Raw genomic sequence first — 22,684 nt, forward strand, 5'->3', positions numbered from 1 at the left:
AGGAATGGAATCCAGTTGAAGGTCCCAAGTTCCTTTGGCTATGTTTCCATTACCCAACATTCACTAGCCACTTCTTCCTTTTTAAACGTCGTTGGCCTTCCAGTCTGCTGTGCCTCCCCTTTAGGGACTGACTCTGATTCTGTTATTTACCAGATGAACTACCCCACCCCAAAATGAATGGCACAACTCCCCAACTTCCTTTCCTGCAGCTCCTGGGTGACTTCATCATCTCCACCCAGGCTCTCAAGGTCCTTGACAGTTCCACAGGTAGGCACAGCCTCTACTGGGGCCCCACTGCCATGGCCGAAAGCTCGAGCACAGCTGCCCCAGCTCGGAAACCTTCAACTCACAATCCTCTCACTATAGCCTCCTATTCTTCCAGTCTCTCACTCAGCTGTCCCAAGACCTGACTGAGACCTTCAGTCCCTTGAATCCTCTATTTCTACCTGTCAGTTCCATTCTGTTTTTACTGTAACCCTATTTTGGTTGAGATAAGGGGTCAGCAAACTTTTCTTAGACAGTAAATATTTTAGGCTATGTGAGCCAAGGGGCATAAGATATTACACAAGTACTTTTGTAAACATTAAAATGAAAGAAAAAAAAAAAAACAACAAAACAAGCAGTGGGCCAGATTTGGCCTGTGGCTGCAGTAGGCTGACCCCTAGTCCTGACTTTTTGGTTTATCTCTTTAACCACTTTGTCGCCAACTTCCTCAACACCTTTGTGCCACACTTCTGTCACATCTACGGTGCAAACTGACAACCCCAGATCAAACTAAGTTACTTACCTTCTATCAACACTAAGGCTTCCCATGCAGGCTGCAGGTGGAACTGCTTGAAAGAAAATACACACCATACAGCTCTGCAGATGGGAGCACCTCTATGCTGCTGCCTCCAACTTCAAACTCTGGTCTCTACTCAGCGATCTTTCTTTATTCTCCAAGTCTGTTATTCTCTGCTCTTCTCCACAGCAATTACTGCAAACCCTTTTCGACTTATCACAAACATTACTTAACCACCCTCTCACTCTCAGTCCATAACTACTGACACCTTCAATGAGAAAAAATTCATTAAACTGGAAGTTTTAGCTTCACGCACATCCTTGCTTCCTCTGTCTTGACATCTTCATTACTAAAGGTAACCCTTCCATCTGGACATCCCAATCTCCCTAAGTTAACTGAGTCCCATCAGTTAACTGTCCTGGTGCCTGTTATCTTCCACCCTTTCTTCTTTCCAAGCTCTCTTCCATTAGCATTAAGTAACTTCCCTCAAAGAGATCCTCAGCCTCCCCTCATCCTCCCTGAACAGCCAAAATTCTTCAAAGAACTGGCTATATTCACGGTTTCCAATTCACCCCTCAACCCGCTAAAATCTGTGGCTTCCTGGTTCACCAATTCACTGACAGTGTTTTTGCCAAGATCACTAATGACTTACTTGTTAGATTCAGTTGAACAACCCTCCCTCGCCCACCCAACCCGGCCCCACGAACACTTTTTTTTTTCCCCACAAATCCTCATCCTTCTTGATATGCTTGGATTCCATTGAGGTCATACTTTTCTAGTTTTTCTCCAATCTCACTGGCTACTCTTCAATCTTCTTCCTCTTCCCTAACTACCCCTTAAATTTAATTGGTTTTCTTGAGGATTCAGTCTGAGGTTTTCTTTCCTTTCCTTTCCTGTCTATATTTTTCCTTGAACTACCACATTTAAGCTGGTAACTATACTATATACCAAATCTATACTCTCAATCTAGATTGTGTTCCTAATCTCCACATCTGTATACTTAAAGAAGTTACTACATATCTCTATTTGAATGTTCAACTGACACTGGGTCAGATTTCATGTTCAAGGGAAAACACACCAGTTTTCCCCACAAAGCCTGCTCTTCTCCACTGTTGGCTAGTTCAGTAAGAGGCTCCACCACCCATTTGCCTAGGCAACTCTAGGAAGACTGCCTGGAGAAAGCACAACTATATACCACAGGAGTAAATCTCTAGTTGGAGTATGCAAGGAGAAAGAAACAGGAGATACCAAGACTCTAAGCCCAGTAAGAAACTGGCCTGTCTGAAGACTGTAAGTAGTTCAACCAGTTGGGAGTGAGGACAAACAAGCCTCCTGGCTTGAAGAAATGAACTGAAGTGGGTAGGCGCTGTAAGAACTCTTCATTTATCTCAGGCTTTAAGTCCCCCCACATTTATTTATGTTGGAATATATTTTTTGAGGGGAACAATGGACTGAAAATAGGAGTCAACAAGACTGAATCAGAGGTGGGAAGGGACCAGTGTGATCATTCAAGCTAACTGCTTCACATTATGCTTATGAAAACCAGGACCTCTGCAAGATCACAAGGCTAGTTTGTGACACAGCTGGGACTAAAACTGACACACTCAACTGTACTCTTTCTTCCATAACATGTATTTTCTAAGTTCGACTTTTCTTTGGTTATTTAAAAAAGGACACCATTTATGTCATGCAATGGGTCAAATATTTCTTTGTTGTCTTTGTTTCCTGAACAAAGGGCCTTTTATCGTCCTTAGCTTTTACTGCACGTCTCAGCTCAGGCCTCAGCATACCTGATTATTATTCTAAACCTAAAAAGGATCATGCTATTCTTCTTAGTTATTTTTATGTGCCTTTCTGTCAATAAACTGTACATGTAAATAATATTCCTGGTAAAATTAAACTGAAGTATGAAATCTTCCATTTCTGTCACTTTACTGAAAGTACTTTAAAAATCTGTACTAGAAAAAATATTAAGAGCATTCTCATTAAAATATTACTGACTTGTCATTATTAACACATTAGTTGTATCAAATTATGAAAAATGTTAAATTTCAAAAAGGTACAGTTAAGTAATATAACATTCATGTCCCCCTATCCAGTTATATATCAAATCCTAACATTTTTACTTGTTCCACATTTGTCAAACAAATAGTTATTACTGAAACTGGTGAAGCCTCCTCTGTAACCTCCCTCTCCTGCTCCCCCTCCTTCCCTCTACTATGGTAAATGCTACCATGTATATGGTGTTCATGATTCTCATGCATATTTTATACTATTACTATATAACATACTGAGGTATTTTGCATGTTGTCAAACTCTAATTACATATTACTCTGCAATAAGCTATTTTCACATGACATTATGTTTGAAATTTATACAACTTAATGCATGTAGCCCTAGTGCAGGGGTTGGCAAATTTCTGCGAAGGACCAGTTAGTAAATTCTTTTAGGCTCTGTGGATCATATGGTCTCCGTCACAACTACTACTTTCTGCTGTGGCCGTGCAGAAGCAGCTGCGGACAACACCTGGATGAACATACAGCAGCGGTGGGCTCCACTAAAACTCATTTATAAAAACAGGCGGGAAGCCAGATTTGCCGACCCCTGCTCCAGTGAACCCACTTTCAGTGCTTTGTAGAACTCTACTGCGTACATTTACTGTGATTTACCACTCAGTCTCCTGTTTGTGAACTTTCAGGTTGTTTCCAAACTTCCACTTACAAATACGTAATTTACAAATAATGAATCTTCTTATGTATTTCCTTGTGCATGTGTGTGATTCTCTAGAGGCCACATCTAAGAACAAAAGTTTTAATTTTGCTAATTATAAAATTGCTCTGCAAGTGGTTGTATCAATTTATACTTCAACCAGCAGTGTATGAAAGTGTCCTTTTGGGCGCCTGGGTGGCTCAGTTGGTTAAGCGGCTGCCTTCGGCTCAGGTCATGATCCTGGAGTCCCGGGATCGAGTCCCACGTCCGGCTCCCTGATCAGCAGGGAGTCTGCTTCTCTCTCTGACCCTCCCCCCTCTCATGCTCTCTATCTCATTCTCTCTCTCAAATAAATAAATAAATAAAATCTTTAAAAGAAAGAAAGTGTCCTTTCCCACAACTTTGCCAATACCATTTATTGTCAGGCTTTTTTGGTTTTTGTCAATTTGGTAAGTATGAAACGAATATCTCATCATTTCAAATTTTTTGGCTACTAGAGATGGTTTGCATCTTTTATAAGCTTTTCAGCTATTGAGGTTTCTCTAGCTGTAAGCCACCTGCACATACCATCTTTCCAGTTTTCCACTGGCTTGTCGTTTTATCAATAGAATGTTTAGAATATTAATCTTCATCATACAGGTGATAAATATCTTCTAGTTTGTGGCTGTCTTTTCACGTTGTCTGTGGTATCTTTTACTATTTCATACTTTTACATTTTTATATTAAATGTATTGGTTTTTCCCCTCATGACTGGTGCTTTTTGTGACTCAAGAAATCTTTCCCTACACCGAGTGTACATATTTTACATATATTTTTAAATGTTTCAAAGTTTTGCTTTTCTCATTTAGACTTTTAATTAACCTGGAATTGAGCTTTGTGCATATAACAAGGTATGAACTGGATTTATTTTTTTCCAAATGGATGACTTGTCCAAGCAACATTTAATAAGAATAATCCATCTTTTCCTCGCTAATTTGTAATGTAACTTTTGTGTATCAAACTTTCCAGTTTGTGCTTTCTAATGTTCCAGTGTTTTTCCTTCTTTATACTGTACTAATAATTACTTCACTGTTTTAATTATTAGAGCTTTACGGGTTTTAATATCTGATAGAGCAATTGTTTCCAATTTCTTCCGATTTTTCTTACTTCCTCTTGGCTTTTTCATAAGAACTGTAGTATCAACTTTTAAAGTTTCCTCAAAATTCACATGTGAATTTGATTCAAAATACACTAAATTTATGTGGATAAATGGCATTGGGTTTTCCTATAAGAGTACTCATACCCCTCCATTTTTCTAATTTTCTCCATGAAGATTACTCTTAGGCATTAGTTTTCATTGCTAATTTGACTTACATTTTGTAATTGGTTACTTATAGGAACACCATTGATGTTTCTCTTGTAACCTTGCTGAAGCCTCCTTAATTCTACTAATAGTTTGCTGGTTCTCCTGGATTTTCTCTATAGACAATTATATTGTCTTCCAATAGGGACAGTTCAGTTTTTTCTCTTCAGTAATTATAACTCTTCTTTTTTCTTATTGAAATGACTAGGTCTTCAACTATTATGCTGAACAGAAATATGGTTAGTAGACATCCATGCCTTGTTCTTGAATTTACTAGGAATATTTCTGAAAGTTAGATCATTATGTATGATACTTGCCACCGGGTTTTTATTCATTCCCTTAGGTTAGGAAAATCCCCTTCCACTTCTGATTTGTTTTTGTATTGAATATTAGATTTTACTGTAAGAATTTTCTTGGCATCTGAGATGACCATATAGTTTTTAAATATTTAAACCTTTAAACCTTAAGGCTGTTAATTTGGTATTACCATCTTTCTGATGTTGAACTTACATTCCTAGGATAAATCCTATTTAGTCTCTACTTAAAAAAAATAACTACTTTAGATTTGTTGAGTTAAAAAAATTTTTTTTCATCTCTATTTGTGAGACTGATATATATATACTTTTTTTCCTGTTCTATCCTTATTGGGATTTTATTTAAAAGTTACATCAATCTCATATTAAGGACCTGGTTGCTTTTCTTCTTCTAACCTCTGAAAATTCTCACTCATCTATTCCTTGAACTGCTGGTAATATGTGAGGAAAAAAATCTGAGCCTGATATCATTCAAAAGGTGTCATTTCAACTACATTTCTCTAATAGTTATTTGTTTATTCAAGTTTTCTATTTCTTCGTGAGTCTGGTGATTAAATTTTTCTAGAGTTACTATTTCATTAGATTTAAAAAGGTATTAGCAGAAGTTGTTCAGAATACATTCTCTTACATATTTTCAGTATTTCTATATTTTCAATTACACCCATTTTTATTTATTAATCTTACTAATATTGTTTACTGGTACCTTTTCACTTTTTTTCATCAGGCCTGCTCTATAAAATTTTTATAAAACTTGTTTCTACACAATTTTTCTTCTAAAAAAATGGCTTTTGGTTTTACTAAAGTGTTCTATATTTTCTTTGTTCTACTTCATCAATTTGTGCAATTATTATAGTTACCTTCTACTTCCTTAAGATTCTGTACCTAGCTTCTTGAATGGTATTCTCAATTCATTTGTCATACTTAAATTTTTCATTAATGTATTTAAAGCTGTAATTTACTCTTCTCACTTTATTTGTAACCCACACATCTGACATATAATACAGTTTTGCTGTATAATATCTTTATAACAAATTTAGAGTTTCCATTTTGAGTTCCTCTTCAACTCCTGGGGAAAGCTTTTCATGTTTCTATATATTTACCTCCTTTTAAGCCATCCTTTTTATCAACTGCACTATGGCCAGAGAATATGTTCTGCATGATATAGAATCTTTCAAATTTGCTAAGATTTCCTTTATGGCCTAGTACACAAATTTTGTGAATGTTCCATATGTATTCAAACAGAATAATTACCTCTATTTGTTGTGTACAGGTTTCCATATATACTACAATAAGCTTATTACTTTTATTGTTCAAATCTACCATACACTTAATACTGGTCTGCTTGATCCATCAGTAAATCAAGATTACTTTTGTTGTTCAAATCTTCCATATACTTACTAATCTTTAGTCTGCTAGTCTGCTCAACCCATCAGTTTTGATGAAGGCACTTTAAAATAACCCATTATAATTGATGATCTGCCAACTTCTCATAATTTTACAAGTTTTCTCTTAATAGATTTTGAGTGCATATGAATGCATGACATCTTCTTGGTGACTCGCTAATGTAGTATCTTTTATCCTACTTAAGCTTTGTGCCTTAAATTCTATTTTATTTGGTATTTATGTAGCTTTTGTTGTTCTTGTTGGTTCTCACTTGGGTGTGTCTCTTTCCATCCTAACATTTCAACCTTTTTGAATAGTTTTAAGGCATATATCCTATGTGGATAGAAATTATAACATGCTCCCGTATTCCATTTGTTAAGTTTCTCCTGTGTTCTTTTCCATGTAAGTTTTAAGTTACTTAGGTCTATTTTTCTTCTTCTTCTTTTTTTTTTTTGGAGATTTTATTTATTTATTTGACAGAGAGAGAGACAGCGAGAGAGGGAACACAAGCAGGGGGAGCGGGAAAGGGAGAGAAACAGGCTTCCCACCGAGCAGGGAGCATGATGAGGGGCTCGATCCCAGGACCCTGAGATCATGACCTGAGCCGAAGGCAGTCGCTTAACCAACTGAGCCACCCAGGCGCCCCTATTTTTCTTTCTTCTTAATGCAACCCTCTGGAATTACAAAGCTCAGCTATGTACTGAAAATGAACTAGGAAGGATACAATTCTAAGACGCAAAACTCTTTAAAAGGAAACTGCTGCTCCCTGGAAGACAAATATACCAATGACAATTGAGTACATGGGAAGCTGAAAGCCATCTGTATAGATGTGAATCTATGTTTTACTCTTGAGCCTTGAGTGAAATAGGCTCTTACATGCCTTATCTGAGCAGTTAGAATGTTTCCTTTCCTTGGAATATAAGTGTCCTGTATAATCTCTAGTTTGCCTAACAACTTCTGATAGAAATAATCTATCAATCTTAATAATTTAATAATTTCTTCTGTTCACTGAGTATTAGGCTCATTTTTTTTTTCTTTTTTGTGAAAGCCCACTGAATTGTGGGTCAGGGAGCAGGAAATCAGGCAGCTGTCTTTCTGATGCCTAAGTGGTATGGCTGCAGGAGTTGCAGATTTCTCAAAAACAGTAATGAGTATATGAGTATATCGTACAAAACTCTAGTCAACTGTGTGTCTTGAGAGATTTCTACGAAAGTATAAAATCTCTCAAGTATACTAGAGTTCCTTCTTAAATTGTTTAAAGGCACCACTAAGTTCTTTTTTTTTTTTTTTTTTTTTGAGAGCACGTGCATGTGCGGGGGATGGTGGTGATGGTGGTGGTGTGGAGGGGAGAGGGAGAGAGAGAATCTCAAGCAGCCTCCCTGCTGAGCGCGGAGTCTGACACAGGGATTGATCTTAGGACCCTGAGATAATGACCTGAGCCAAAATCAAGAGTTGGATGCTTAACCGACTGAGCCACCCAGGTGCCCGAGCACCACTAAGTTCTTATATTTCTGGGAGAGCTGTGAAAAACTCTTCTTAGACAATTAAGAAAGAAATAAGCCAAAACTCCAAACGCTTTGAATATATCCATTTTCTCCCCAGACTGGGAGAAATATAGGTTCCAGAGTCATTATTTTAGAAAGAGTGCCATCATTTAAACTTTTTAAATTTTCAAATGTTGGATGTTGAATTAGGGTTTAGCAGACTAAACTGTAAAACTTAATAAACAGGTATTAAGGAGGGCACATATTGCATGGAGCACTGGGTGTTATACGCAAACAATGAATCATGGAAACTACATCAAAAACTAATGATATAATGTATGGTGACTAATATAATAAAATTTCAAAAAAAATTGTAAAATAGTTTTCTACCTGGAATAGGTTCATATATCTTATTCAACTAAATTATCAAACATTTGGTTTCTGAGGAGAAAAAGAATATATAAACTATTACATAAGAACTAAATTATAAACTTAAATAGTATTCCTATTTACTAATAATTTTTTTTAAACTTTCCTTCAAAAAAAAAAGTTAAAAAAATGAAAAATCTAATTTTAGTTTAAGGATCTCAGTGTCCCTGCTGAGTTATAGGATAAAGAAAGGTATGTTCACAGTTATGAATATACTGACTACTTCATGCTTTTGTGTAAATCATGACTATGTAAAACGAGAGCTGTCATTTCTAAAGGAGCAAACATTTTAATATTATTAATAATTATTAATTTCTATTAATAATTAACAGAAATGATTATTAGTTTCTATTACTCTGGCTAATGACATAGCTAGGTTGGTATTTTCTCATTCTATCTTTGCTCTTATCTTTATCTTATCAATTAACCAGTCTCCTCTACCAACTCTTTTAGACTTTGTCCTTCTTCAGAATCAGGCTCCAAATCCATGGCCTACATTGGCAGGGTACCTTTTATACCATTTCTTTCTTTTTTTTTTTTTTTTAAAGATTTTATTTATTTATTTGACAAAGAGAGAGACAGCAAGAGCAGGAACACAAGCAGGGGGAGTGAGAGAGGGAGAAGCAGGCTTCCTGCCGAGCAGGGAGCCCGATGTGGGACTTGATCACAAGACCCTGGGATCATGACCTGAGCCGAAGGCAGACGCTTAACGACTGAGCCACCCAGGCGCCCCCTTTTGTACCATTTCTTTAGCCCTTCCTGGATGGCTGCCTGGCAGCACCAGAGAATAGACTTTTTTATCTTGCTTGCATAACCATAGCTTGAATCACACACAGAGGGGATTCTAAAAATAACAGAGTGATGAGTATGCTCTAAATTTTCCAGTATGCTAAATGATACTTAAAGAGCGACCCTATTTGTCAGGCCCACAAAGTACAGAAGTGTCACAATAAAGAGCACAGCTCATGCCTCCCACTTTGAGGACCACTTCAGATAGATTTTATTCATATAAAAAAGTTAATCATATAAAAAGGTTTTAGTAACTGCATTTATCTTTTCAGATGGGTGGGTGCACCCACATGCTAAAACTGACGTTAAGTGTCAGCAAAACACTTCAAATTGCAAAGTTTGTGAAGCCCTAAAGATTCATCAATGCCTTCACTGCCCATAGCAGAGATAGGCAAACATCCAAATAAAACTCTGAAAAATAAAGTAACCCAAAAGTTTGTACATAATTCAACTGACGTGTCTAGACACATTGTCTATAGTTTATACAACAATGAGATCTATAACCTGGTCTCTCTTCTCATGAAATATTAATGGTAGGCCAATGAAGTTTCCATTTACTTTCCATTCCTCAGTGGCAACCCAAGGCCCACCATTGATGTGCCTTGTATTTGATTATTTCAAAGCCCAAATCAAGTCTGTCAAACCATTTTAATCACAGCTGTAAGAAGCCCTACCAGCTGACTCAGATGGGCAGTGTCAAGACGTAAGGCTCGATGACTGATTTACATCAAGTTTTGTTAGTAGAAAATACCGCTCCAATCCTGCTGAGAGCTGTTGAGTCCTTATATGATTTTTAAAATATAAGACCTTCTTCCATCTTGGAACTAAAAGAAAATGTCAGCCCCTGCCTATTTAACAGCCTCTGCTATCAACTTTCTTCTCTCAAGGCATAGGGTCCAACAATCTAGTTTCTATTTAAATTTCAGACCATGATAATGACCTACAAGAACCTCACTGTAAAGTCCTGGAATTTGCTGGAGAGCTGGCTCTATCTCTGGCCTGCAGACAAAGAAAACTAAGCCATGTTCTAGAGCTGTCCAAAAACTTCCCAGACCTGTTTAAAGGGAGGCTCCCATGAAACAACTAATGAGACAAAATTATAGGATACGGATTAGGCTGTTTGTTCCTAAGTAAGCTGTAATATGTGTCATAAAGGAATACACCCATCTTTGCATTCACTGCAAAGATTCAACCTCGGATACCTCTCAAATGGATACAGAAAGTACAAAAAAGTTAAGGCAGAACAACTTTCTGCCAGGAATGCTTTTTTAAATGACCAAAAGTCTTTGAGAGTTCTGCACACAAAGCAGAGTCTGGGCAGGTTGTTAATTTTCTTTTCTCCATGAACAAGAATGGCCTTAATGACCACACTAGGATCAGTAGAGTTTGGGACTCTGGGCAGCCACCCTGGTAACTGCTGGCTGCCAAATATTCCACCTGATCTTTTCCATTTGGAAACTGAGTCTCAACTGTACAGGGAACAGGAGTTAGTGCTGTGAAGAAGTGGGCAATCCTGATGTCTACACCTAGTTACTAGTAGTACTCTTTTCTATGAGAACTCAAAGATACCAGAATACATTCTTTTAACTATCATGTTAATATCATGGTACTTAAATATTTTAAAATGTTGGTTCTGCTTTTACATGCTACATAGTGCTGAAGGAGGAATCTCTATAATACCAGTGCCTTTCACGTGGGTATGATAAATTGGACAATTAGAGGTGAAATTCTCCCTTAAATATTTCTGAGTATGACTCTGGACCAATCTTAAGGAACAGGTACTTCTCCACCAAAAAAACCAAAAAGAAACAAAAAACCCCAAAGTCCTCAGCACTACATTTAGTGACTGCTATTGTTGAATTATTTTACTATGCTAACAAGAAAACTGTGTTGTTAGAACTTAGTGTTTGCAATCATACCCAAGGCAGCATAAAAAAGTGGTCCTTGAAAATTACAATACCACTTGTTTCTAGGGGAGATATCCCTCTTTGAGAAAGAAGGTATGATAACTTACAAAGACACCTACTTTATTTGTAGAACCCATGCCTACCTGTGGTTACCATATAACTGGCCTGTCTAGAACTCTAAAGGTTGTATCATCCTTTCCATGCACTGATACTGATTCTCCCTCCCTAAGGAAAAGTATGATCACATTCATGTAAGCAAAACACAATGCTTCTGGGTAATAACATTCCCATTAGATGTGCGAGTATATCAAATGGATTTAAAACATCATGTAAAGTATTATAGAGATGTGGAAGGCTTCTTTCAGTGGAACAGGAAAACTTATAAAATGGTGCATACTTTTCATTAAAAGTACAGGTAGTGCACTACACATATTTTCACTTGGATACTGAGTAGTAAACACTGGAAATACACTGTAAAAATATGAAGAATGTGCAAGAAGGGTTCTTATACAGATCTAAATTTAAGATAAAATTGTTGCTTAAGAGGCAGTAAAGAAAACTGAAGATACAAAACATTACATGCTTCACGTTCTCTTTGTTACAATTCTCTGTGCCTTTCCTCTTTTCCATATTATAAAGTATGAAGCTTCTCAAAGCTGCTTTTACCCCTCATGGTGTTAAGTAACAGAATTCCAGAGCTTAACCCTGGAAAGCTCATGTTCTCCTAACTGCTAGTCAAAGAAATCTCCAGAGTCAATAAAGAAACGACTCAGAGAGCCAGTTCTGAGAGCAAGTGGTAAATGGAAACCAGTACAAAGGCACAGATTTTATACTCCAATGTGGAGATTTCTCTCAAAGTGTGTATTCTTGTTGTTTTCTATTATTAAAATGTCCTTGGAAATGTTATTTATACAAAGAACTTTAACAACATCCAGAGTTTTGAAGCAGCTGTCATGTCCTGAAAAATGTTACTTGTAACTCCTAAAAAGTATACAGAACTTTCACTGGTTTTATTTTGGAAGTTTTTTTTGCCCCAGTATTATTTAAATAGACATCTAAGCTTTCTGAAGTGTGTCTTTAGGAAGGTTCTTTGTTAAAGCTAGAAGAGCTTTGGGATTTTCTTCCCCTCTTCTAAATAGGGTAAAACAAAAATTTCTTTATTCAACCAAAGAGTTTTTATATGTTTCAATTAATAAATATGGCCAGATTTAAAAAAAAATCCATTCTGATAATCTGTCTTAAATCTGTTTACACTTGCTATTACTGATATATTTGGATTTATTTCTACCTTTCTGTTTTGGTTTTTTTTTTCCCCCTCCCTTCCTGCTATCAGTTGGGTTTACAAAATAGTCTATATTCCTTCCTGTGCCCCTTTTAGCTCTTTGCTGTTTAAGAGCTACAGGTTGTTTTCTTTTGGTGGTACTCTTTTAATACCTATGATGAAGTCTAAAGTTATTCAGTATTTCTTTCCTCCTCCAGAAGATTATGAAGATTGAAGTATATGCTTAAATTGCTCATTAAACATCTGTTTTTCCTTCCCATGTTATTATTGTCATCTAGTTTAAATTCCACAATAGGATTTTTAAAAATCAGTTTTTATGACAGTTTTGTTTTTAATCAATAAATTTACTGTTTTTCCATTTTTGTGGTCACGACTGCTTTCTGTATCCCACTCCTTTCTTCAGGTTCAATTTCTTTCTTCCTGGAGAACATCCTTTAGTAGTTTTTAAAAAAGAGGGTCTTGAGTGGTATGTTTTCCTGGTCAATGAAAATGTGTATCTTGCCCATAGTCTTGAATGCATTTAGCTGGGTATGAAATTCTAGATTGATAGTCCTGTCCTCTCCCCTTAGTACTATAATTCCTCACTGTCTTCTGTCCTTTCTAGTATATTTGTCTTTTTTCCCCCCTTCGGTGGTTTTTAAGGTTTTCTCTTTATCCCTGGAGTTATAGCATGATGTATTGAAGTATGAATTTAACTTTCATTATTCTGCTGGTAGTTGTAGCATATTTTTAATCTGAGAACTTGGTATTACCTTTAATTCTTTTCAATATAGTTTTCCCACCATTCCCTCTATTTTGTTCTTTAAAAATCCTATTGGATATTTGCTGGAATTTCACAATCGACCATGCATTGCTCTTAACTGCTCCTTCAAGTTAACAAACCCCACCCCCGTTTCTGTGTGTTCTAGGTGAACTTCTTATCATTATCTTCTGGTCACTAGTTCTCATTTCATCTATATCCAATCTATAGTTTAATTCTGTATATTCTTTTTTTTTTTTTTAAAGATTTGATTTATTTATTCATGAGAGACAGAGAGAGAGAGAGAGGCAGAGGGAGAAGCAGGCTCCCAAGGAGCAGGGAGCCTGATGTGGGACTCGATCCCAGGACCCTGGGATCATGACCTGAGCCGAAGCAGACGCTTAACCATCTGAGCCACCCAGGCGCCCTAATTCTGTATATTCTGCTTTGGTTTTGATGATCACATTTTTCATATCTAAGTCTCTCAATTAGTTGTCATATTCAACCATTCTATTTCATTTCTGCCTGTTTCAGTTTCACAATTTATTCATTCTCAGTGGATGCTAGATCATCAATTATCTCTTTGATTATCTAAAACATTTATTTTAAAGTTTTTAAAGTCATGGTCAAGCCATCTATCTGGAATAAATATATGTATATCCCAATAGTTGATTTGGTTGGTGATCCTTCCTAGTATTGAATTTCTTTATGAATTTTGGAATTGCAATGTATCAGAGTTTTGAATGAGAGCCTTTTGCTTTGTTTACTTCTTCTTTCTCCCTGTGTACATCCTTTCTTGTCAGTAGTTTTGCATTTGCTTCCACCAGAGCCCCTGGAATCAAGTTTGGAAAAAGTCTTGTGATGAATTTCTGAAGCCAACTATTTCATTGGTATATTATGTATATCATATATCCAGTCCAGAGCAAGCTGACACAAAGCTTGACACAAAGCTGTGTCTTTGTTATCCCTTCACCCACAGCTTCCTATGAATCCACAGCCCTGGGCAGAAGATTGGTAACATTTTTTCTTAGCTTCTTTTCAAAAGTGGGTAAAGTTCCACCCCAGTTCCCGGCTTCAAGCAATGAATCTGGCTCTGGTCCCTGGTCCCACATGAAACACACTGGTGTCTATCACTTGTAGCCAAACTCTTGGGTGCCACCACCTGCTTGGGATGAGGCCAGCAGGCCCGAGACTTCAGTTTCACTCACTACTTGGTGTTTCTAGTCCATTAAGATATTTTTCTTGTTTCTGGAGGGCCAGCTTTGTCTTTTGGTTTTCTCATTATTTATTTATTTATTTATTTATTTTTAAGATTTTATTTATTTATTTGACAGAGACACAGCGAGAGAGGGAATACAAGCAGGGGGAATGGGAGAGGGAGAAGCAGGCTTCCCACGGAGCAGGGAGCCCGATGCGGGGCTTGATCCCAGGACCCTGGGATCATGACCTGAGCCAAAGGCAGATGCTTAACGACTGAGCCACCCAGGCGCCCCGGTTTTCTCCTTTTATATTTTACCTCCCATTTCTATGTGTTTGGAGCAAAGGGAGTAAGTCAAAACATACACTTAATGTGCCATTTTGACTGGAAAATTTACATAATCCCTTAGCATTGTATCTGAACAAAATTTACTGATTAAACTGTATAAATAAAATTATCAGGGAATGTTTAAACCCCTTATTTGTACCTAAATGACAAACTAATTACAAAATATTGTTTTCATAAATGCAAATTAAATCCTAACTCGAGGTTCAAAATATATACACCTAAAAACAATTAAACTGCAAAATAAGCCTACAAAACAGACAATGCAGAACAATTTCTTTCACCTCTGGAATCAAATTAGTCTTACTTGTGCAAGGAATTCACAGGACTCTCAAACTAATACTTATCAGCTTTAACCAAAAATAAACATTTCTATGAAACTTAACTTAAAAATATCAGTTAAATAGAAAAAAAGACCACTATTTATTATGCTTAGTAAAAAAGAAAAATTTATACCTTTTCACTTGTTAAAAATTTTGCAAAATATACATGTTCTCCTCCTGTTTTTAATTCTTCCATCTTTTTCCTGGAGGCCTGAGTGTCATCTAATTTATAACTCTTAAAAACAGCTAGAACTTCTTCAGAATACTGCAAAGTAGAAATACCAATTAGTTTTATTTGGCATTGTTGCCCAATAATTTTTTTAGTGCCTTTCTATGTCAAAATACCTAGAATTTACTCATAGTTAACCACGTATGCACACTGTAAAGCACATTAAACAAGAAAAAACTATGATGGCAAAATGGGATTAAAACTACTTGGTATGAAGAGTTCATGGTATTGTCAAAGTAGGAATAAACTCTCTACTCCTGAAAAAAGGTAATTTCTTATGCAGTTTGTGTAAGCGGCAAACAGAGAAAGTAATGCTTCGAAAGTACACAGAAATTTACCAGTGAAATTAGATGTTTAACCAGCTGTGGAAAATGCTCAAGCATTTCTTGTGCTAAACGCTGTGACCAAATAAAACAATGATGTCAAATCCTATCGGATTTGTTCCCCCAGTTGGGGAACAATTCTGGATTTCTCACTCATCACTTAATCTGAACACATACCGTGCTACTTTTAAGAGCTACCTATTTACCTTGGATTTTGACTACAACCAAAAAGGATCACTGATATTTAAGTAGCCAAGTAAAAGAAATATAGAGAATTCTTATAAAACAAGAACTACCCAGTTTTTTTTTTCCTGATAGTACGTTAAACTTTATTTTTTTTTTTAAGATTTTATTTTTAAGTAATCTCTACACCCCAAGTGGGATTTGCACTTACAACCCTGAGATCAAGAGTAGCATGCTCTACTGACTGAGCCTGCCAAGGTGCCCATAAGCTTGTTAACCTTAAAAATAAAACTACCAGGGGCGCCTGGGTGGTACAGTCTTAAGCATTTGGCTCTTGGTTTCAGCTCAGGTCATGATCTCAAGGTCCTGATATCGAGTCCCACCTCAGGCTCTGTGCTCAGGGTGGAGTCTGCTTGAGATCCTTTCTTCCTCTCCCTCTGCCTCTCCTGCTTATGTTCCCCCTCTCTCTAAAATAAATCTCTTAAAGTAAAATTAAACCGCCAGTTATTTCACCAGCAAAAAAAATGTGTTTATTTCGGAATAGCTGAGAATTGTAATCTGGGACAAGCAAGCTGCAGGTCCGGGAAAACAAAGACGACTGCTCTTTTATAGAGGAAAGGAGGAGTTAGGAGGGGCTGTTATAAACTAAAAGTCCATTGGAGTAAACTGGGAGTTCCAAGTATGGTGGCTTCTCATTGGCTGAGCTGTGACTGCCTCTCATTGGCTGGGCTGTTGCTGGGACAGGAAGAAATCTTCCTTTCTTCTGTTGGGATAGTAAAGTACTTTGACTGGCAAGGTCCATCTCTTCCAGCTGGCTCTGCAAATGACAACTAGTGCTGAATGTGAGAGTCTCCCTGCTGGCTTCCTGATTCCATTTTATTTTATTTTATTTTTTAAAGATTTTATTTATTTATTTGACAGAGAGAGAGACAGCAAGAGGGGAACACAAGCAGGGAGAGTAGGAGAGGGAGAAGCAGGCTTCTCGCTGAGCAGAGAGCCAGATGCAGGGCTCGATCCCAGGACCCTGGGATCATGACCTGAGCTGAAGGCAGCCGCTTAACAACTGAGCCACCCAGGCGCCCCACTCCTGATTCCATTTTAAATGAGGTTTCCTTCTATTAATTTTCATAGGCTATATGGCTCATATGGTCTCAGTTACACTACTCAAGTCTGCCATTACAGCACACAAACAGCTACAAGTATTAGCATGGCTGTGTGCCAATATAACTGTCTACAAAAACAGGCAAAGTCTGGATTTGGCCCATGGCCATTAGTTTGCAACCCTTGTTCTAACAGGATACTTGAAATAATTTTGTGCAAAGACAAGACAATATATTCGACAAAAATTCATCAATTCATGTTGACAATACTGTGTAGAAACAAACAAAAAACCCAAGGCTGTAATTATGAACTTTTAAATCCCTAAGTCATTTATAAACTACTCCACAAAATCAGTGGTTTAACATTATGAAATAGGCATAAAAATGTACGAGGTAAAATTATATAATAAAAAGCATGCTGGATAAGAGTCAAGTTTTGCCTCTGCCATTAACTGTAAAATACTGGGTTTTGGGTAGTCTATGATTGGCAACTCACCTTAAGAAAAGTTTTCCATGAAATCTTCTCATAGCATTGCACAGGGTTCCTGAAGTAATCCTGAAGTGACCAGAATTTTCGATACAGGTTGTAATCAATCGGAATGGAGCTAATAAAATAAATGTTATGTTAAAGAAATCACTTAAGTTCTTTTAGAAATATCTAAGTGCTCCTAACTTTTCTTAAGTTATACACCCCTTTAAGAAGCTGACAAAAGCTATAGCTCCTTTCCCCACAGAAGTGCATATTCATACTTATACAAACTTTTATAAACAATTTCAGGGGATTCATAGACCCTAACAAGACCCACTTTATCTAGAGTGATAGAACCCCTGAATTGTGGCCCAATACATGATTATTCAGAATTAAAGACTGTTTCTCAACCTCTCTTGCAGCTAGGTGTGGCCCCATAGTTAAATTCTGGCTGGTTGGGAGTAGAAGTCATATGTGCAAATTTTGGGCCATATTTTACCATTTTCCTTTTTCCCTTTCTGCTGGCCAGAATGCAGATATGATGATGAGCCACATGGACTATAGAAAGAAAAAGCAAACACTAAGAGATGGTGGGACAAGAATTTAGGAGGAACATAGGTCCCTAGACAATCTCCCAGCTCTGAACTGCCTGTATCCAGACTTTTCCATAAAGAAGAAATCAACTTCCACATTGTTTAAGCTAATGTCACCTGGAACCAATGCTAAAAGCCACAGTGTGACACAAATATGTAAAATACATATCAACTCAGTATTATAAAAATAAGCCTTTTCTTTAGTGTCTTTATTACAGCACTACTAATTCAACTTGCAATTTCACTGTTAAAAATCTGCAGTGTCAATACGTTCTTTTAATTTTTAAATTTACCAAAATTATATTACGTTTTAATTTTAAAAGTTAAACATTTCAGACTTTTTTACCCAAAAGATTTTTGTTTTTAACAAAATCTTCTGTATCATTCAAAACAGCATTATCAAAAATGCTTTAGGTATTGACTATTTCGTATCTTCAAATATCCACAAAAGTTTTCAACATCACCTCTGTAAAATTAATTTTATTTGTAAACACAATTGTGTACTACCTTCTATTCTTTCTAAATAAACCTTAATAAACTGAATCTATGGATTAGTTAGCATTTTTTTCTAAACATCATCCAAGAAAGACTGTAATTTCATGTGGGAAACAGGAAGGGGGTTTAACGATCACTATGATATTAAGAGTCTTATCTTCTCTATTCTGGTGAATAATAGGAAGTAAGTAATCTTCCACTCTTCATCTTTGAGATGGATATATTTAAAACTACTTTAATGACTAAGGAGTATTGGGGGCCATATCATAATGCATTTTAAAGGATTATAGTAAAGTAAAATGAGTATGATTTTTGTCATGTACTTAAGTTTTTTTGAGGGGGGAGGGTAATGTTTAAAACTCTGAAAAATGCCTTACTTTATATAAAGGAAGGTTAGAGTAGAAAAGCAAAAAATAATTTGCTAGTGTAAAAATCAGTTTTCTACAAAAATGTTTGAAAAGGCATTAGTTAAGAATGACAAAGGGAAAAGTAGTTTAGTATAACATATGGAAGCACATTTGATGAACATTCTCACTGTATGACTCTAATTCACATATGGTTAAGATTACAAACTACAAGTGGTATCATAAAATACCTATTCAAAGAATTTTATTAAATTTATATTAATTGCCATATCAATTTTTAAAAACCACATACATCCAAACACATAATAACAGATCACTTATCTTACATTCACACTTCTGACAACTGTTAACTGTCTGGAACAAAGCTGTGAACTTGATAATAATTGAAAAAGCCCTTGGTCTGCAAGGAAATAGCAGGCACAGAGTGCATGCACTTTATTTTACAAAAGAGGCTTGAAATTATGCTTAGGTACTTACTCAGATTACAGTCGCTTTGAATTACGTATAAAGGTAAATAATTAAGCAAGCTAGCTAATTTTGATAAAAAAACGCTAACTTTGCTAGAGCAATTACTAGTATTTGAAACATGTGGATCTTGTTTCAAATCAATAATGAAGAATACTGATGACCAATGACCAAATGACCAAATGACCAAAATCCAGCTCCTGCCAAAAGTTTTATCAAGAACCAGCAGTATTTGAAAGAATCTAATGGGCATGTTAACTTTCACTCTTTCTACACTCTTTCCTAGTAACAACTCTGAAAACAGGAAAACAATGATCTGGACATCAACTGATATAAACTATTTTCTATAACTGAAGCGATTTCATTGATTTATAACAAGATTATAAGTCTGGGTTTTCTACAGATCAAGTTAAAAAAAAAAAAAAAAAGCCACACACACCAAAAAACCAAAGCCACAAAAGGAATATTTTCCAAAATGTGCAAGTAAATTGGAAAAAGAAAAAGCCACATATAAAATGATTTACACCCATGAAATAATACTGTAACTGATATATGGGTAGTTCCATACACTTAACGTTTTTGAAACAAAACTGCTTTTGAAGATTTTATATAGTTTTATATATAATTGTTATATGCACACACAATGTTACTCAGTTACCACATATAAGAATATAATAAACACCTCCTGAAATGCAGTACAAGGAAAGTTTGCCTGTTAAGAAATGGGACACTACCTCTAATCAGATAATGAGAATTACGTAACCATTATATGTTCCATTACTGTCTCAGTTGCCAGAAAACGCACATCTTAATTTAATGCTCGATAACTAACAATAATCTAAGGTGTTAATTATCATCTCCTACTTGTAAAAGCTTCTGATCTTTTATTTTTAGTTGGCCTAGTATTTATTTGAGGTGCTTCACAGAGGAAATTTTAAAGTAGTATTAATATAGGAACAGGAAGTTAATAGGAAACTTTTATAGTTGAGGCACTAACATTTTAAAAAAATCCTCTCCTCTGAAAGTTCCAATCCATGCTGTGCCTCCATGGCTTTTCCTTCACGTCTAAACATCTTGAAAGAGCAGTCTACACTCAATGTCACCACTTCTTTACCCCCCTTTAATGTTCTGACCCACTGCAATTTGCCTTCTAACTTCACCTTTCCACAGATACATCTGGATTCTGTATTTATCCACACAAAGCAAATGTGATTACTTATTATATATGCAAACCATAACAAATTAAGATGAGAGTTACTGTCTAAAAATAGAATGTTTTGTAACTATTTTAACCAAGATGTTCTGCAACTTGACATATTTTTTTAAATGCTGAATTAGTGATTTTATAGAACATTACATTGGAATTTTTTTTTTAATACAAAATTTTTTTACTGGTGTAGTTGAGCCAAATCTGAAATGGCCTTCATACTGTAGATACATGGGTAATGTGCTCTTTGTAAATTACAGTGCCTAAGACAATCTGGTGATACAGCTGGTCACAAAGTAATTTCCCAATCTCTGTCTCCATTCAAAAAATAGTGAAGGGGATTAAAAGGCAAAACTTGCAGTTTTAAAATAAGTAAGTCACTCGAATGTAAAGTATAGCATAGGGAATATTGTCAAAAATACAATATTGTAATCGTATGATTGACAGACGGTAGCTAGACTTATCCTGGTAATCACTTCCGAATGTGTACAATGTTGAATCACTATGTTGTATACCTGAAACTAATGTAATATTGTATGTCAACTTCATTTCAACAAAAAAAAGGACAAAAAGAAAGAGAAAATATAATGATTGTGACAGACTGAGAGACAGCTGAATGCTGAATCCTGTTTAAGTGATTTTTCTGCAATTGGGACTAGCTTACGAACAATTAATGGGGCTGACATATCTATAAAGGCTTCAGCAAAGTCTAACTAGACAAAACTGCACTGGGCAGTTTGTCTTTGGGGGCTCTTTTTATATTTCAGGTGACCTGTTATGTTGGAGCCTACTACCTTGGTCCTTTATGCTGCTCAGGCCAGACACCAAAAGTATATTCTATCCATAATGTACATGAACAAATAGGTCTTAAAATAAAACCAAACCCAAAACACAGATCTATAGCTAGTAATAATAGCTACTGAATAAACACTGTTCTAGCGCTTTCCATATATCACTATATGTAACATCAACAACTATGGTAACAATAAGGATAACTACGTTGTACCTTAACAGACCATGTCCAAGCAGCATCTCATTTAATAATCTCAACAAGCAGGTAGGTGGCATTACTACATTTTAAAGACACTGAAACTGAGTTGCAGGGAAGTTAGGTAACTTGCTTAAGGTTACACGACTAGGACTGGAATCCAGCCTGGAGCCACACTACTCTCAATGCTTCTTTGGAGATATGTGTTTGATCTGAAATCTGGGATGCCAGGAATGTGTCTCCCTTTGCAGATACTAGAAACTCTTCTTCTTCTTCTTTTTTTAAGATTTTATTTATTTATTTGACAGAGAGAGACACAGCGAGAGAGGGAACACAAGCAGGGGGAGTGAGAGAGGGAGAAGCAGGCTTCCCGCTGAGCAGGGAGCCCGATGCAGGGCTTGATCCCAGGACTCTGGGATCATGACCTGAGCCGAAGGCAGATGCTCAACCCATCTGAGCCACCCAGGCACCCCTGGAAACTCTTCTTGATCCTCCAGAAATTCAATTGCAACGGATGATAACTTTTGTCACCTCAGACACCTGGAAGTGAAAATTTTCCTTCATAACTCCCTTTTTCTCTTCCTCATTGCTTCTAATCAGCATTAGGAAGAAATTATTTGAAAAGAAAGCACAGAGTTAGCAGATGAAATAGGAAACAGGAGATGGGAGTGGGAAGGGGAGAAGACGGAAAGGCGGTTACTTATTCCTCCTACTTCATTAAAAACTCAGCTCCCATTATCCAGAGGCACTGGGTCCACAAAGTTAAATGCAAGGAAAAAGGGGAGGAGTGCCTAGGTTGCCTATGGTTGGCTTTCCAAATGTTAGGAATATGCATAAAGTAGGCCATGTAAATAATGAACTGTCTGCATGTAATTTAGAAACCAACTAACAGAGCCTATTAGTGATTTAGGATTTATAATTTTAAGTAATATACATAAAAGATACAAATAAAAGAAATCTCTAAGCATAATTTCCTTCTTTTGTGTATATGCTGATACTAGTACTTGATAAGTCATTAAGGTACCAGTTTTATAAATCACGAACTCTGAACTTCTAAAACTCACCAAGTTGTTGGAGCTTCATCATCTCCCATTTCACCTTCTTCTACATCCATTCCTTCTTCTCTATCCTCAGTGTGCTAAATTTAAAAAAATGTACAGTCTGTCACAAAGCAGTTGTCAGGCAGAAGACACGCTGGAATAATATCATTCACACATAACTAGACAAACACTGTTAGAGAAA

General features: G+C 36.4%; 1 protein-coding gene across 3 annotated transcripts in view; it reads right to left on the reverse strand.

The window, feature by feature from the left end:
• Nucleotides 1-22,684, reverse strand: part of THOC1 (THO complex 1) — a 53,818-nt gene that overhangs the window by 14,535 nt on the left and 16,599 nt on the right. For 2 of the 3 annotated variants that reach the window (XM_034996082.1, XM_034996084.1), the window contains exons 9-11: nucleotides 22,507-22,580; nucleotides 17,357-17,465; nucleotides 15,159-15,290 (exon numbers count right to left, since the gene is read on the reverse strand). In XM_034996082.1, the coding sequence (XP_034851973.1) occupies nucleotides 15,159-15,290; nucleotides 17,357-17,465; nucleotides 22,507-22,580 (315 nt within the window). The remainder of the gene's footprint in view (nucleotides 1-15,158; nucleotides 15,291-17,356; nucleotides 17,466-22,506; nucleotides 22,581-22,684) is intronic. The other variant, XM_034996085.1, reaches the window with a different exon arrangement.

The sequence above is a fragment of the Mirounga leonina genome, unplaced genomic scaffold (assembly GCF_011800145.1).
Source record: "Mirounga leonina isolate KUSES-001 unplaced genomic scaffold, KU_Mleo_1.0 Mir_93, whole genome shotgun sequence".
NCBI classification, from domain to species: Eukaryota; Metazoa; Chordata; class Mammalia; order Carnivora; family Phocidae; genus Mirounga; species Mirounga leonina.